General features: G+C 43.4%; 1 protein-coding gene across 1 annotated transcript in view; it reads right to left on the bottom strand.

The window, feature by feature from the left end:
- The window catches only part of LOC126470720 (nose resistant to fluoxetine protein 6-like), a 167,866-nt gene extending 153,646 nt beyond the window's left edge, over positions 1 to 14,220 (bottom strand). The window contains exon 1 of the mRNA XM_050098724.1: positions 14,029 to 14,220. Within this exon, the coding sequence (XP_049954681.1) occupies positions 14,029 to 14,220 (192 nt within the window). The remainder of the gene's footprint in view (positions 1 to 14,028) is intronic.
- Positions 14,221 to 17,342: the final 3,122 nt, after the last annotated feature.

Genomic DNA, 17,342 nt, shown 5'->3' with positions numbered 1-17,342 from the left:
ACTGGTATCTTCTCTGGAGCAGAATTTCCTTGTATCCTGCAGACGGATTCTAGAAAATACTATTATTCTTTCTTCATACAAACAATGCCATGTATTAGTGTGCAAAGCCAAATAGACTGTTTGCCTCAATGTTATGTTGTGAGCACATATGAGCTAAGTACACAAATAGAGGATATCACGCCGAGTCCTGCCTCTCTTCCTTATTGTTTCAGGAGCACAAACGGATTAATGTCCCAGAAACATTTTAAATGACAGTAGAAGTGCTAATATTGAAGACCCTCACCTGGAAGGAGCTTGGAACATGACACGTGTCGAAGAAATAAATGAATGGAATCAAAAATTTCGGCAAATATATCAGTATCTCGGATTTCGCAAACGCGCTGGCTTGAACTAATTGCGAATGACACTATTAATGTAATGCTCTTGTGAAATGGTTGCTTGTGAAAATTGGCCGTGACGTAGTAACTGGAGAGAAATCTAGAGGTACCGCAGCAGAGAAAACTACGTCCATTATCAATTTAATGCCTCGTCCGAGGCAGACAGCTGCCACATAAAAAAGCAACTTCTGAAAGAGAAATGCCGGTTAACCATCAATACCTCTAGACTCACTTGTGCACATGTGCGAAATACAGGCAAAAAAAATTAATTCTACATACTAAATAGTAAATAATTATTACTCTTAATAAGCAAAAACTTCCTGCACACATTCATCTGGCATCAGACAGATTTGATTTGGTTTTCAGTGTTCTTTAAACGAGGAGGTGGTATACAATTTGAAAAGTAAGAAGAAATTCGTTGGAGAATTCACTAAAATTAAACTCACTAATCTGTCACACACAAACCTAGCGAGCTCAAGCAGTGGCTAAGAAACCTGACGCGCGTTCGAAATGAGACGGGTTCCGTTCATCGTCCAGCGATCCACATTTACGTATTGTGCGGTTTCCCTAAATCTCTTATGGCGAATGCCGGAATGGTTCCGTTTGGAAAGGATGCGACGTATTTCCTTTCTCGTCCTCGACCGCTTCAAACTTTAGTTCCGTTTCTAATGACGTCGCGGTCGAAGAGACGTTTAACCACCATACAGGGTGACAATTATTGAACTATAATAAAAAAGGAAATTAGTTACAAACTACGGCGTGCACACACTTTATTCAACATTTAAACGTCCCTACAGATACTCGGATTTAGGTTATGATATGCTCGATATGCCTGTCATCATTGGCGATTATGTGGTGCTGACGAATAGCGAAATTCTGAATGACCCACTGAAGTGTCGGAATATCGATGCCGCCGATGACTTCCTGAATGGCTGTTTCCAGCTCAGCAGTGGTTTTGGAGTTATTGCTGTACACCTTGTCTTTAATATAGCCCCACAAAAAGGAGTCGCGTGTGTTTAGATCCGGAGAATATGCCGGTTAATCCAGGCCCATGCCAGTGGCTTTTGGGTACTCCAGAGCCAGAATATGATTCCCAGAGACTCCTACAGGACATCAAGCGCTCTCCTGCTTCGATGGGGTCGAGCTCCGTCTCCCATGAACCACATCTTGTCGAAGTCAGGGTCACTTTGGATAATGGGGATAAAATCATCTTCCAAAACCTTCACGTGCCATACGGTTGTCACTGTGCCACCAAGGAATATCGCACTGATTATTTCGTGACTGGATATTGCACACCACACAGTCACCAGTTGAGGGTGAAGAGACTTGTCGATTGCGAAATGCGGATCCTCAGCCCCCCAGATGCTCCAATTTTGCTTATTTACGAACCCATCCAAATGAAAGTGGGCTTCGTAGCTAAGCCAAACCATACAACGCATACTAATTGCTATCATGCGCCGCGGCCATCCGTGCAGTTTGGACGTCCTAAGGCAGTTAAATGATTTTAAATGCTGCTCATGGTGTACACCATGATATCTTTTAAGAAATGCTTAAAAGTTGCAGAGTACGCAGCACACAAGATTTTATATATATAAAACTGAGTTAACCGATCAACGACGAACATGAACGGGTGTCATACGACGTTCGCCCCAAGCAGATGCAACGAACGAAAGCGAACAAAATGAGATTAAAAAAAAAAAAAAAAAAAAAAAAGAAAGATGGATAGAGCGTGTGCCATGTAAGCAGGAGATCCCGGGTTCGAGTCCCTGTCGGGGGCACACATTTTCAACTGTCCCCGTTGACTTATATCAACGCCTGTAAGCAGATACGGGTATTCATTTCATTATAATTTCATACAAGATTTACATACGCGCACAGACTGGTGTGTGTGTGTGTGTGTGTGTGTGTGTGTGTGTGTGTGTGTGTGTGTGTGTTTGAGAGAGAGAGAGAGAGAGAGAGAGAGAGAGAAATTCGGTGTTAATTATTGAATAAATTATTGGTCATGCAAGAATAAACTGAAGAACCTCATCTTTAAAGTTTCTTACAGCTGGAAGACTGGATTGTAACATTACTTTGCTTCTCATATCGATTGTTTAGAAACTGCTGCGTTTGTTGGCAACACGTTGTATTTCTTTCAGTTTTTCTATTAACACTGAATATGCCGCTTGATTCATCTCGCAGTTGTAATCACCTTCTGGACTTTCGTACTACTGGCAAGCTGATAGCAACAGATTAGCAATAAATCAGTAAAGCCCGAATTCTTCCAAGAATCGAACTCCGATTTATAAAACAGCTTTAACGTCTCGTCAGTTTAAAAATTAGTTATTGTGTTGTGTATTTGACGTGAAGCATGTAAGTGAAAAAAAGTTTAGCAAATTTTCGAAATTATGTGTGAAATTTGTCGAAGTCAAATAAATGGTTCAAATGACTAAGCACTATGGGACTTAACATCTGAGGTCATCAGTCCCCTAGACTTAGAACTACTTAAACCTTACTAACCTAACGACAGCACATATATCAATGCCCGAGGCAGGATTCGAACCTGCGGCCGTAGCAGCAGCGCGGTTGTGGACAAAGCGCCTAGAACGGCTCGGCCACAGCGGCCGGCTGTTGAAGTCACTAGGTGCTCTCACTATGAAACACTGGACGACTTAATCTGCGTAATTTGTGTTCAATCTTAAACAAAACAAGTTTGCCAAGCATCTCAGTGTTAATGACGTCATATCTCCTGAATTACGTGCGTTCAGTGATATAATTTTAAATGTACACTACTGGCCATTAAAATTGCTACACCAAGAAGAAATACACATGATAAACGAGTATTCATTGGACAAATATATTATACTAGAACTGACATGTGATTACATTTTCAAGCAATTTGGGTTCATAGATCCTGCGAAATCAGTACCCAGAACAACCACCTCTGGCTGTAATAACGGCCTTGATACGCCTCGGCATTGAGTCAAACAGAGCTTGGATAGCGTGAACAGGTACAGCTGCCCATGCAGCTTCAACATGATACCACAGTTCATCAAGAATAGCGACTGGCGTATAGTGACGATCCAGTTACTCGGCCACCATTGACCAGATGTTTTCAGCTGGTGACAGATCTGGAGAATGTGCTTTCTGTATCCAGAAAGGCCCATACAGGACCTGCAACATGCGGTCGTGCATTATCCTGCTGAAATGTAGGGTTTCGCAGGGATCGAATGAAGATTAGAGCCACGGGTCGTAACACATCTGAAATGTATCGTCCACTGTTCAAAGTGCCGTCAATGCGAACAAGAGGTAAGCGAAACGTGTAACCAATGGCTCCCCATATCATCACGCCGGGTGATACGCCAGTATGGCGATGACGAATACACGCTTCCAATGTGCGTTCACCGCGATGTCGCCAAACACGGATGCGACCATCATGATCCTGTAAACAGAATCTGGACTCATCCGAAAAAATGACGTTTTGCCATTCGTGCACCCAGGTTCGTCGTTGAGAACACCATCCCAGCCGCTCCTGTCTGTGATGTAACGTCAAGGGTAACCGTAGCTATGGTTTCCGAGCTGATAGTCCATGCTGCTGCAAACGTCGTCGAACTGTTCGTGCAGAAAGTTGTTGTCTTGCAAACGTACCCGTCTGTTGACTCAGGGATCGAGACGTAGCTGCACGATCCGTTACAGCCACGCGGATAAGATGCCTGTCATCACGACTGCTAGTGATACGAGGCCGTTGGGATCCAGCACGGCGTTCCGTATTACCCTCCTGAACCCACCGATTCCATATTTTGCTAACACTCATTGGATCTCGACCAACGCGAGCAGCAATGTCGCGATACGATAAACTGCAATCGCGATAGGCTGCAATCCGACCTTTATCAAAGCCGGAAATGTGATGGTACGCATTTCTCCTCCTTACCCGAGGCATCACAACAACGTTTCACCAGGCAACACCGGTCAACTGCTGTTTGTGTATGAGAAATCGGTTGGAAACTTTCCTCATGTCAGCACATTGTAGGTGTCGCCACCGGCGCCAACCTTGTGTGAATGCTCTGAAAAGCTAATCATTTGCATATCACAGCATGTTCTGCTGTCGGTTAAATTTCGCGTCTGTAGCACGTCATCTTCATGGTGTAGCAATTTTAATGGCCAGTAGTATACATTCAAGGTCGTATACGGGTACTGCTTGCAAAAAGTGTTGCGACGAGAATTAGTAGTAATGAAGCAATAAATTAATAGATCAAGCCTGATGCTAAAGTTTTACTGCATGAACAGTGAAAATGTCGTAAGCGATAAACTTTTTTCTTTTCATCATTTCATGGGGGGGGGGGGGGGGGGAGATTGGGGAGGGAGGGTGTAACAGCGAAGAAAAGTTTTGTAACGGTTTAAAGTTACGCGTAAAGTTTATTGGAAGTCGCCAATACTCTTCCTTAAATAATGGATAAATGTAATCTGGCTAATTTGCATGTCTTGAGTAACGCTTCCTCAGGACATATACACACATAACTTCATTACTTGTCTTTGTGTGTTCAACCTTTAACATTAGAATATACGTCTTAATGAGTGCACAGCATTTTAAATTTGGTCAATATATACAGGAAGTATTGTCAATCATACACTACTGGCCATTAAAATTCTTACACCACGAAGATGACGTGCTACAGACGCGAAATTTAACCGACAGGAAAAAGATGCTGTGATATCCAAATGATTAGCTTTTCAGAGCATTCACACAAGGTTGGCGCCGGTGGCGACACCTACAACGTACTGACATGAGGAAAGTTTCCAAACCATTTCTCATACACAAACAGCAGTTGACGGGCGTTGCCTGGTGAAACGTTGTTGTGATGCCTCGTGTAAGGAGGAGAAATGCGTACCATCACGTTTCCGACTTTGATAAAGGTCGGATTGTAGCCTATCGCGATTGCGGTTTATCGTATCGCGACATTGCTGCTCGCGATGGTCGAGATCCAATGACTGTTAACAGAAAATAGGATCGGTGGATTCAGGAGGGTAATACGGAACGCCGTGCTGGACCCCAACGGCCTCGTATCACTAGCAGTCGAGATGACAGGCATCTTATCCGCATGGCTGTAACGGATCGTGCAGCCACGTCTCGATCCCTGAGTCAACAGATGGGGACGTTTGCAAGACAACCACCATCTGCACGAACAGTTCGAAGACGTTTACAGCAGCATGGACTATCACCTCGGAGACCATGGCTGCGGTTACCCTTAACGCTTCATCACAGACAGGAGCGCCTGCGATGGTGTACTCAACGACGAACCTGGGTGCACGAATGGCAAGACGTCAATTTTTCGGATGAATCCTGGTTCTGTTTACAGCATAATGATTGTCGCATCCGTGTTTGGCGACATCGGGATGAACGCATATTGGAAGCGTGTATTCGTCATCGCCGTACTGGCGTATCACCCGGCGTGATGGTATGGGGTGCCATTGGCTACACGTCTCGGTCACCTCTTCTTCGCTTGGACGGCACTTTGAACAGTGGACGTTACATTTCAGATGTGTAACTACCCGTGGCTCTACCCTACATGCAATCCGTGCGAAACCCTACATTTCAGGAGGATAATGCACGACCGCGTGTTGCAGGTCCTGTACGGGCCTTTCTGGATACAGAAATTGTTCGACTGCTGCCCTGGCCAGAATATACTTCCGATCTCTCACCAATTGAAAACGTCTGGTCAATCGTGGCCGAGCAACTGGCTCGTCACAGTACGCCAGTCACTACTCTTGATGAACTGTGGTATCGTGTTGAAGCTGCATGGGCAGCTGTACCTGTACACGCCATCCAAGCTCTGTTTGACTCAATGCCCTGGCGTATCAAAGCCGTTTTTACGGCCAGAGGTGGTTGTTCTGCGTACTGATTTCTCAGGATCTATGCACCAAATTGCGTGAAAATGTAATCACATGTCAGTTCTAGTATAATATATTTGTGCAATGAATACCCGTTTATCATGTGCATTTCTTCTTGGTGTAGCAATTTTAATGGCCAGTAGTGTATTTTTGTTGCTCCTTGTAGCCGAAAGATAGGCAATCTGCAATTGCTTAATAATGTAGAATTCTCAGTGCAGCGTTTCCGATTTACTGGCCCTACATGGCCATTTACTTACGTTTGTTCTGCGGTTTAAGAGAACAGTCCACGGCGTGAACACGCACCGGTTTGCTTGTGCGGCAAGACCCCACGGTAGCATGGAACAGCAACATGCATTCGCTCCGGCAGCCTGCGCAGGTAAGCTAGCCTATAGTGATTCACCATTCACACGTTCCCCTTTGCCTTTACCTCCACGCCCGGCAGATCTACCTGAACGCGAATGGCGGACTTTTGTTTTAGCAAGAACCCGTCCTACATCACCTCAGTCGGTGCCGATGCGGGCGCGATATGTTTACTACCCTTTCCTTCACGGTTGCGCTACCGGCAGGCAAGTGACCGCCAGTTATGCAACAGAGGCCGCTGTCCGGTTTTTCAGACCTGCCGCTCAGTAGGACGCTGCGAGAGAAAAGACGCCAGGCTCCACTTCACCAGCTGTTACATTAGCGCATCGTCACTCATTTTAAATGAGATGCAAGAAGTTATAAAACATCATTACAGCAGATTGAGTGACTTCCTGATCTGCAGTCGTACGTACGCGTGAAGGACATATGGTTCGCGTTTAGCGTACGCGGTAGGACATCCGAAAAGAGCAAACATTCCGCTATTTAGTAAGTGTGCGATGCTAAATCTGTACTTCGGACAGGACCCTGTCTTTCGTAGACAGCGTACTTTGTTATAGTGCACTGTCTGGATTACTCCAGAATCCGGGTTAGAACCTAGGTCCTGAACACACTTTACTTATCACACATAATCAGTGCAGTATATAGTCGCCATATCTTTCTGATTCGCCCATTAGCGTAAAGTGATTCAGGAAAACGAAGAAAACTCTAAATGCGGATGACGGAATGGAAAGTTGAACCATGCGCTTTCCGAACGTGAACAAAGTGCCTTAACTACTTAATTACCTCGCCTCTCTGTACAGCGAGCATAAACATGTAATTTTGTAGATGAAAGCAGGAGAGTATTACTATATTCACTGCCCGACAAGAAAAGTGAATCACCCTGTGAAGTTTCATTTTGTTTCCTGCACCACTTTCGGGTGCTTCACGTTATTTTATCAGACAGTATATTAATGACTGAAAATCGAAGTCAATCGTGTTGTGAGAATTCTTGGGTGTAACAGTGCACTGGGCTATGCAATGGAGCTGTCAAATAGGTTCAGACACGTGTAAGGCAAACGGCGAGCTTCTATTCACTGGTGGGATAGAGGAAGAGATTTCGTTTAAAATGCATCAACGACCTGTACCGGAATACTACGCGATTCCTATCATACTTAATTGAAAGGAAACATTAAGCATAAACAACAGCTGTTCAGATCTAATTTTATCCATATTTTGCAGTTGTGGACATGACTGTATTCGATACACAGGATGTTTGAACAAAAACACCTTCAGTTACAATTGTTTCGTGCGTCATTAAATTACAGGATGCATTTCTGACCCTGTTGGTCCATCTTCAGGTGCAAATCGTCTAGAATATCATTTATATTTGGTCTTGAGTAGGGTGAAACGCATATTCCTGTTAGGAGAAATGTAGATCTTAGATTTCGTATTTCGTGACTAGAGTGCGGTAAGCTTTTCTCTGTTTTTTTTTCCCGTTGTTTCTCTTCTAGTTCCACACTCGAAACCTAACATTCAACTTTCTCATAGTAGCAAAGTACCTTTCCCCTCACTGAAGAGCAAAAGTAAGTCATGTATTAGACGATTTTCGTCTGCAGATGGATCCACAGGAGCGGAAATGCATCGTGTATTAATAAAACACGAAAAATTGTGACTGAATGCGTTTTTATTCAATCCTCCTGTGAGCTATAGAAATGTCCAACGATTAGATTCGGAGGAAGTATCAGAGGAATTCAGGGAATTCTCAATCACGAGCTCCTGCAAAGAAGGAGGATATTATATTGCGAAATTTTCTACTTATAAAACTTCAGATTCAAGTGTTCAGCGTGGAATTTAGACTCACAATCCCTTAAACATCTATGATTCTGTGATAATGAACAGCCGCGCGGAGTGGCCGAGCGGTTAGGGGCGCCATGTCACGGATTGCGTGGCCCCTCCCGCCGGAGGTTCGAGTCCTCTTTCGGGCATGGCTGTGTGTATGTTATTCTTACCATAAGTTAGTTTGAGTAGTGTCTAAGTCTAGGGACCGATGGCCTCAGCAGTTTGGTCCCTTAGGAATTCATTCCGGTGGACGACGGTTCAATCTCGCGTCCGGCCATCCTGGTTTACGTTTTCCGTGATTTCCCTAAATCACTCCAGGCAAATGCCGGGATGGTTCCTCTGAAAGGGTGCGGCCGACTACCTTCGCCATCCTTCCCTAATCTGATGAGACCGATGACCTCGCTGTCTGCCGGCCGTTGTAGCCGAGCGTTTCTAGGCGCTACAGTCTGGAATCGCGCGACCGCTACGGTCGCAGGTTCGAATCCTGCCTCGGGCATGGATGTGTGTGGTGTCCTTAGGTCAGTTTGGTTTAAGTAGTTCTAAGTTCTAGGGGACTGATGACCTCAGAAGTTAAGTCCCATAGTGCTCAGAGCCATTTGAACCATTTTTGAACCTCGCTGTCTGGTCTCCTTCCCCAAAGAACCCAACCCAAGCCAACCCAACCCCTTAGCAATTCACACACATTTGAACATTTTGATACTGAAAATACAACCAGCAAGATAGTACGAAGGTGTAAGCAGTTATTCTTGCTACGTTCAGTCTGAAGATGGAAAGGTAGGAAACTCTTTCATATGGTACCATATGAAACATCCTTTGCCACGGACGTTACGTAATTTGCATAATATAAATCTACCTGTATTAATCCGTTAAATAAACGAATCAATAGAGACGACGGCTCATGGCAGTATTTAGGCAATACACATACGTTCTAATATTGTAGGATTAAAACTATCGGATCAAACTATAACCTCTCGGAATTATCTTTTATTGATTAATATCCTTTTTGATCCTAGGAATGCAAAGACAAAACAAACAACGAAACATACCTTTATCTTTTTAACCGCAACGTTATGTTATATCAAGTTGCAAAACAGTGAACAAGTGTCTGTCTTAAGAGCTATTATTATCAATTTTAAAGTTCTGACATATATACCGTGTGTGGGCTTCACAATTTTTTTTTTTTTTTACTTTATTGTTATTTTAAAGCCTGTACAACAGGCAGGCTGTCAGCAGCACACTACGCTGCTCTTCAGCCATAGAATATACAAGCAGCAAAAACAGTGAGAAGACACAAGTTACAGAACGGTGGGCAATAAAACTGGAGACATATAGAGACAAACACGGAGCCGTTCACACTCGTCGATAATCCACACTGCTAACTGATGAGACGACGCACGAACACTGAAGATGACGATGGCACTGGTGAACGAGGGAGTGTGACGGTGAAGGCTTCACTAATATTGTAATGTAATTTTTATATTCTGGCTGTATATGCCACTGTACGTAACTCTCTCGGCGTAAGCGCCACCTGCCTTTTTGATGTATAACTACATTAATTGTACCAAGGCTCCCATACTGTTATAACGGGAGTGTTAAACGCTTTCCTTCTTTTTAATGTTACTTTATCTAAGGGCGTTATTAATACTGATAATTTACACGTTGCTTTTGTACGCCAATCGGCACATTGTTCGCGCCATGAGCGCCACCTGCCCTGGCCGCAGAGTAACTACGCTGGCCGATTACACTCAGTCGGTTGCGAGCTCTGCAACATCCATGTACTAATTTATATTTACGTGACAAACCCTATTTTTAGGGCTATATTTTAATTTTGACAAATGGATCTATGCAGACATTTGTAAAAACGGCGATGATACATCAGTCCATACTAATGTAAAATTGTTAAGTAACAGTCGTCGTTCTCATATTTTTGTAATGCAAGAGCTCTCTAATTTGTGTTAAAATCTATTCTTGACTTAAGTTTCATACCTTTCTAATGTAAGCTATGATGTTCATTGTCCTTAAGCCACCTTCTGAAGAAGACAAATTTAAATTTGTTGAAACCTAGGTAAAGAATTCTTTATCCATTGCAACTGGTCGGCTGTTTATAATTTTATTAAGTGTCAGTGAGTTAACTTACTATATAACAGTCGACAGCTCATCCATATAGAAGATATGGAGTGATAAGTCTTTTGGTCATTACATGAATCACGCATACACCCACAGAAAAATTTTAAAGGTAAGAGAAATTTAACAACTTGGGTACTTGTAATATAAAGCACACATTTAAGTGCAGCGCTTAATTATTTGATTTATATCAGAGCAGTAATAGTAGTAGTAGTAAGTAGTAGTAGTAGTGGTGGTGGTGGTGGTGGTGGTGGTGGTGGTAGGAGTAGCAACAGTAGCAGCAGCAGAAACACGTAGCCGTTATGTTAATTCCTGTGTTACGTGAAGTGTGTAAAAGAAATAAGAACCAAGGTCTTGTAAAAGGGATTCCATAGGAAGGTTCGCCGTGTAATACCATAGAAGCTACAAAGATCTCTGTAATATGCCTTGGGAAGCTCAGTGCTTCCCTACAACTTGATCATGAGGCAGAGAATGTCAAGATGGCAGCATAAGAAGAACCTGAACTGCATCGAATTCTCTCTAAGACAACGAGTTCACGGTTTTAGCGCTGCATCGCCCACTTCCGTGTTACACCGTTTGCTGTTTAACATGTGTATATTAGAAATTACTTCTGCTGCACTCGCGTCGTTGACAGAGATACATCTGTCAAAACATAGGAAGACTGCAACCCATTGGTGACTCATATCAATTTAAAACTATTTAGGTATGGAGATGTTATATTAATGTATAGCCCATCAATGCAGACGCTCCAGAATACCTAAGTTGCTAAGAATGTGACTATTCCGGGGGAGTGATCTGACGGGTAACGTTTGAATGTATAGCCCACTTAAAGCTTCAGCTTCGCCTCTATTGACTTCATTGTCGACGGTACGTTAAAGCATAATATTCTTTTAGGTTCAATGCCCCATTCGACCAATGTGGTATAGGTATTCAGTAGCTTCCCCACTTCACTCGAGGCGAAGGTCCAACTATTTTCTTTCTCCATGCTTGTTCAATTCGAGCTTGTGCTCCGTCTCTAATAACCTAGACGAAACCAGGAAGTAAACCTCTCTTCCTTAGCTCCTTCATTAATTCCCCCACTGCCAGTTGTCAGTTGGTCTCTTGTTTTGAATAAGCACTCCTCAAGCCCAAAAACACGTGCAACGTGTTCTTTCCGTTATTTCGGGAGAGAGAGCCAACGCTTCGTTTCACTTTCGGCTAATCGACATCATGCCCAAACGTAACAAAGAAGTGTGACTGTGGCTATTTGGCGTGATATTTGACATTTGTCTATAAACTGTGTACAACACAATGTAAACGAAAGTTATTAACGAAAGGACTTTCTACGCGTTTTTACCACAACCTGTTGTTACAAATCGAAAGACTTTGGTTTCTTATAAGAAGCACTGAAGCTATAATGAGTAGTTTATTCAAATGAAATTAGTGACCTACTTAAATACTGTAAATTAATAAAATGGAGATTAGTTTATAGAATCTTTAAAGCAGTGCACCATAGAGTTTTCTTGCCATTAGACTGTCGTTTTGCATAACATTTCAAGTTTTCTGCAGAATCAACAGGAATTAAGCGAAAACGAAAAAATAAAAAACTGAGGAAAAGTAAATTAGTCAGCTCCATGTAGGGGATCAGATTGTGGTCGTTCTGGGCGTGAAATAATGTTCGTCTTGTCGTAAGCGCAAAATTTTTGTTCTCAGTCAAAAAAACTTAGACTAATAATAAATCAGTAAAGAACTAGCGAAAAAGCTTTGCTATGACGGATGTCATATTTAAGGATAACCATGAGCTGCTGATGAAATAAGCTTTAATTCGCTACCAGTTTCGATCAACCGTTCATCAGGTAAGATAAAATTATTTACAGCAGCCTGAATGGCATCACTCTTACTTGGAGTCAAAAAAGTAAACAGAAACTCACACTGAGTCACTGAAACAGCAGTCAATAGCAAAATGCTGTACTAAAATAATTGTACAATATTAATGCATTTTATTACTGACGGCAGTTTCAGCGACGCGGAAGGTGTTTTTTTTTTAATTTTTGACACTACAGTAAGAACAATAGCATACAGCTTGATGTACATGATTGTATGTTAGCTTATCGGTTGATCGAAACTGGAAATTGGAAATTTGAGGTAAGGACTTATGGAACCAGACTACTTAGGTCATCGGTCCCTAAGCCTACACATTACTTAATCTAACTTTAACTAACTTACGCTATGGACAACACACGCACCCATGCCCGAGGGAGGACTCGAACCTCCGACATGAGGAGCTGCACGGACCGTTACAAGGCCCCTAAGACCGCGCGGCAACATCGAGCGGCTGACCGAAACTGGTGGCGAATTAAAGTTTATTTTATCAGCAGCCCTTCGTGACTCTTAAACGTGATTTCCTTCAAATATTTACGAGCTACAGAAAATGCCTTAAATTCTTGAGAGTATTTTTGTTCTGCCGTTGCAACTACAAAAATGCGTTTTTTTTTCCAGCAGACGTGTTTTGCTTTATTGAGGTAAAGCATCATCAGTGGTCTGTAAGTTATTTACATTTTGATTTGCTTTAAGATCGAAAAACAGTTAACAATATGTTGGTTTGTGCTTAGGGTGATTTTCACTTGATTTCGCGCTTACATGGCGTCTGCTACTACATCGTTGATGTGCGGCATTTCCGGATGTAAGCGAGAAAGCAAGCGAAACTCACCGTAAGTATGTACTAATGCATTGTTAACGAACTGTTTCTCGATCTTAAAGCAAATCAAAATGTAAATAACTTAATTACAGACCACTGATGATGCTTTACCTGAATAAAGATAAACGCGTCTTGTGAAAAAAAAATCACGCATTTTTGTAGTTGCAACGACAGAACAAAAATACCTTCAAGAACTGTAAAGCAACTGTGGACAATATGCCACAAAAAGGAAGAAATTATATGTCTTAATGTCTGTATTTTTTTCGCCCTACATACTTTCGTGTTAGCAGTCACAAAGAGGGGTGGTTCAAATGGCTCTGAGCACTATGGGACTTAACATCTGAGGTCATCAGCCGGCCGAAGTGGCCGTGCGGTTAAAGGCGCTGCAGTCTGGAACCGCAAGACCGCTACGGTCGCAGGTTCGAATCCTGCCTCGGGCATGGATGTTTGTGATGTCCTTAGGTTAGTTAGGTTTAACTAGTTCTAAGTTCTAGGGGACTAATGACCTCAGCAGTTGAGTCCCATAGTGCTCAGAGCCATTTTTTTGAGGTCATCAGTCCCGTAGAACTTAGAACTACTTAAACCTAACTAAGCTAAGGACATCACACACATCCATGCCCAAGGCAGGATTCGAACCTGCGACCGTAGCGGTCGCGCGGTTCCAGACCACAAAGAGGGAAATGTGAAGAGTCTAATGGTGCTGTCAGTAGCCTTAAGTTTTGTGACATCTTCGATGCAACTATTAGCAACAGTGCAAAATATATGTAGGCTAAGTGTCGGTGGCACAGAGTTTGGAGGCCGCACCTGAATGTCTGCGGGCGGCGCGCGCCAGCGCAGCGGGTTGTAGAGGTCCAGCAGCCACTCGAGGTGTGAGTGCGCCGGCGTGGCCAGCGCGGGCGCAGCCAGCAGCAGCAACAGTAACGCGCCGGACATCTCGGCGCCGACTGCCGGGAAAGTCACCACCTGCCCGCCGTAGCCACAGCCGCCTTGCGTCATCGCGACCTGCCCCACTCCCCGAGCCGGCAGCCACTCCGCGTCAGAGGCCCAAATGCACCGCACTCCCATCATCAGCACCACCGAAAACCAAAGGCTCGCTGGAATCGAGTACTCGTACCCAGTGCACGGTTCACTACGAGAGCTGAATTTCAAAATTGTCAAATACACTGACGGAAAAAATCGCAACGTCCAAAAAAAATTAATGCAGAATAATAAAATTTTGGGAATACACATTGTAAGTAGGCTGTTCAGGTTTTTATGTTGGTAACGCCATGTAGCGCTCTATATGAAAAATCACTGACTGTGCTGTGTGAAGGCTGTGGTTGGTTTGCATTGTTGGAGTAATATTCGCCATTGTAGTGTTGGGTAGTTGGCTGTTAACAGCGCGTAGCGTTGCGCAGTTGGAGGTGAGCCGCCAGCAGTGGTGGATGTGGGGAGAGAGATGGCGGAGTTTTGAGAGCGGATGATCTGGATGTGTGTCCATCAGAGACAGTAAATTTGTAAGACTGGATGTCATGAACTGTTATATATATTATGACTTTTGAACACTATTAAAGTAAATACATTGTTTGTTCTCTATCAAAATCTTTCATTTGCTAACTATGCCTAGTTAGTGGCTTCAGTAGTTTGAATCTTTTATTTAGCTGGCAGTAGTGGCGCTCGCTGTATTGCAGTAGTTCGAGTAACGAAGATTTTTGTGAGGTAAGTGATTTGTGAAAGGTATAGGTTAATGTTAGTCAGGGCCATTCTTTTGTAGGGATTGTTGAAAGTCAGATTGTGTTGCGCTAAAAATATTGTATGTCAGTTTAGTGTTGATCAGAATAGGGAAAGAGCGAAATGTCTGAGTACGTTCTGTTCTGCTCAGCTGTTTGAAAATCAAATAATGTAAGAGGTTTATCAGCACAGTTATTCATAAATTTTTCTAAGGGGACATTTCATATGGCGACCCTGCCAGGATACCTCACTGGAATCTTCTGATTTTTTCTTGTAGTTTGTGTAATTAGTGTAGCTATTGTTTATTGCTAGCATGCAATTATAGAGAGGATTTTCTTTGTAATTGAAGTTTTTCATTGTTGTACAGTAAAACAGTTGTGGCATGCATGTAGATTTGCGCCAAGTATTTCACGGCTGCGCTTGCAATTAACTAGATATTATTTTCAGTGCTATGTTAATGTGTTTTCTTATTTTGCTCTTCAAATTGCGCTTTTCTGTGTTATTGTGTGAAATATTGTGACAATAATGGCGAGTGAAAAACGTAACACTAGGCTCCAAAGTAAACTGAGAAATAATAGTGACGACGAGCGTAGCTTATCAGCACCACTGTGTAGTGAATTAACAGACATTCAAAGTGGTAATTTGGTAATTGTGCATAGGGAAATGGAGCGGGCGGCAAATAATGGCGTAGACAGTGAAATAATTAGTTAACAGGGAAGCATTATCGATCGATCGGTCGGCAACAGCTCGTCTCAGGAATCCGAAATGACAGGACACAATAACATTTGTAGTAGTACAGGCTTTACAAAACATTTAAGTGATCAACACTGCAGAATACAGGTTAATGTACGTGCGAGATACGTCATTGCAAATGTGTAATGCTGGTACATTAATAACCAGTGTAATCGCCAGAATGTTGAATGCAAGCATGCAAACGTGCATGCATTGTGCTGTACAGGTGCTGGATATCAGTTTGTGAGATGGAGTCCTATGCCTGTTGCCCTTAGTCGGTCAGTATAGGGACGGTTAATGCTATTCGTGAATGAGGCTCGAGTTGGGGCTTCAAATTCTGTACGATTTCATACAATCCTGTACTGCTGGAAGATAACAAGGCATCTTTATCAAAAATGGTTCAAATGGCTCTGAGCACTATGGGACTTAACATCTGTGGGTATCAGTCCCATAGAACTTACAATTAGAACTACTTAAACGCCGGCCGGAGTGGCTGTGCAGTTCTGGGCGCTACAGTCTGGAACCGAGCGACCGCTGCGGTCGCAGGTTCGAATCCTGCCTCGGGCATGGATGTGTGTCATGTCCTTAGGTTAGTTAGGTTTAATTAGTTCTAAGTTCTAAGCGACTGATGACCTCAGAAGTTCTGTCGCATAGTGCTCAGAGCCATTTGCACTACTTAAACCTAACTAACCTAAGGACATCACACACATCCATGCCCGAAGCAGGATTCGAACCTGCGACCGTAGCGGTCACACGGTTCCAGACTAAAGCGCCTAGAACCGCACGGCCACAACGGCCGGCGGCATCCTTATCCACTGGATCAGCGATTTGCCTTACCTGGCAGCGCATCAAGAACCAGCACAGGTAATTCTCCCACCTTTCCATAGACTGGTTGAAGCCAGCACACAGCATTGGGCAAGGCTTCTCTGAAGGCGCCGCCTGGTTCGACTGCAGGGCAGTGTGACTGCAGATCAATTTCGCGTTCTTTCTGAGCAAGCCAGTTATTATTTTTGTTTCTGGAGCCGTAACTGCTCCTGCTAGCACTGCAGAAATGACAAGTGCATCGTGGCCACAAACTAATACTAAGAGGAAAAAGTGTTACACGTGGAATCCCATCCTCTTCGCCACTTTTGTATGAACAGTCATGAAAATGCTGCGAAACGATCACCATCAGCAGAAATGGCACAATACTTGGCGATGGTGGAATCTGGGGAGAAGGATCCCTGATGAGGGAACAAACTCAACCTGGGAGTCAATGTACAAGGGAGAGCAGAGTGTCCGAATGCCGCATAGAGATGAGCACAGAGAAAAATACAAGGCGACCAGCACAAACAACTGAATAACTGAACATGCATGAGGTGAGAGCCAGGACCAAGGATGTAGATGTTACTGCATTAACTGCCAGGACAAGCCGCTGGCAAATAAGCTCCTGGCTCAGTGGTTCGCCCATATGACACTTTGCATGCACCGCCATGACAGCATCTGCATCATTCAGCTGCGATACGCACGCCACCTCATCTGCACCCATCGTCTGCTGGCTGGGTCATTAAAATTTTGCTTCTTAAAAAAAGACGTTATTTAGGAAGTTCAAGATAAATGGGGCATCCTGTACAACAGTAGTAGTAGTAGTAGTATAACTGTGTCCACAGTCCAAAGACTGGTTTGATGCAGCTCTC

This window comes from Schistocerca serialis, chromosome 3 (assembly GCF_023864345.2).
Source record: "Schistocerca serialis cubense isolate TAMUIC-IGC-003099 chromosome 3, iqSchSeri2.2, whole genome shotgun sequence".
Lineage (NCBI taxonomy): Eukaryota > Metazoa > Arthropoda > Insecta > Orthoptera > Acrididae > Schistocerca > Schistocerca serialis.
The sequence above is the reverse complement of the archived record's forward strand: the minus strand, read 5'-3'. Positions and strand labels throughout refer to the sequence as shown.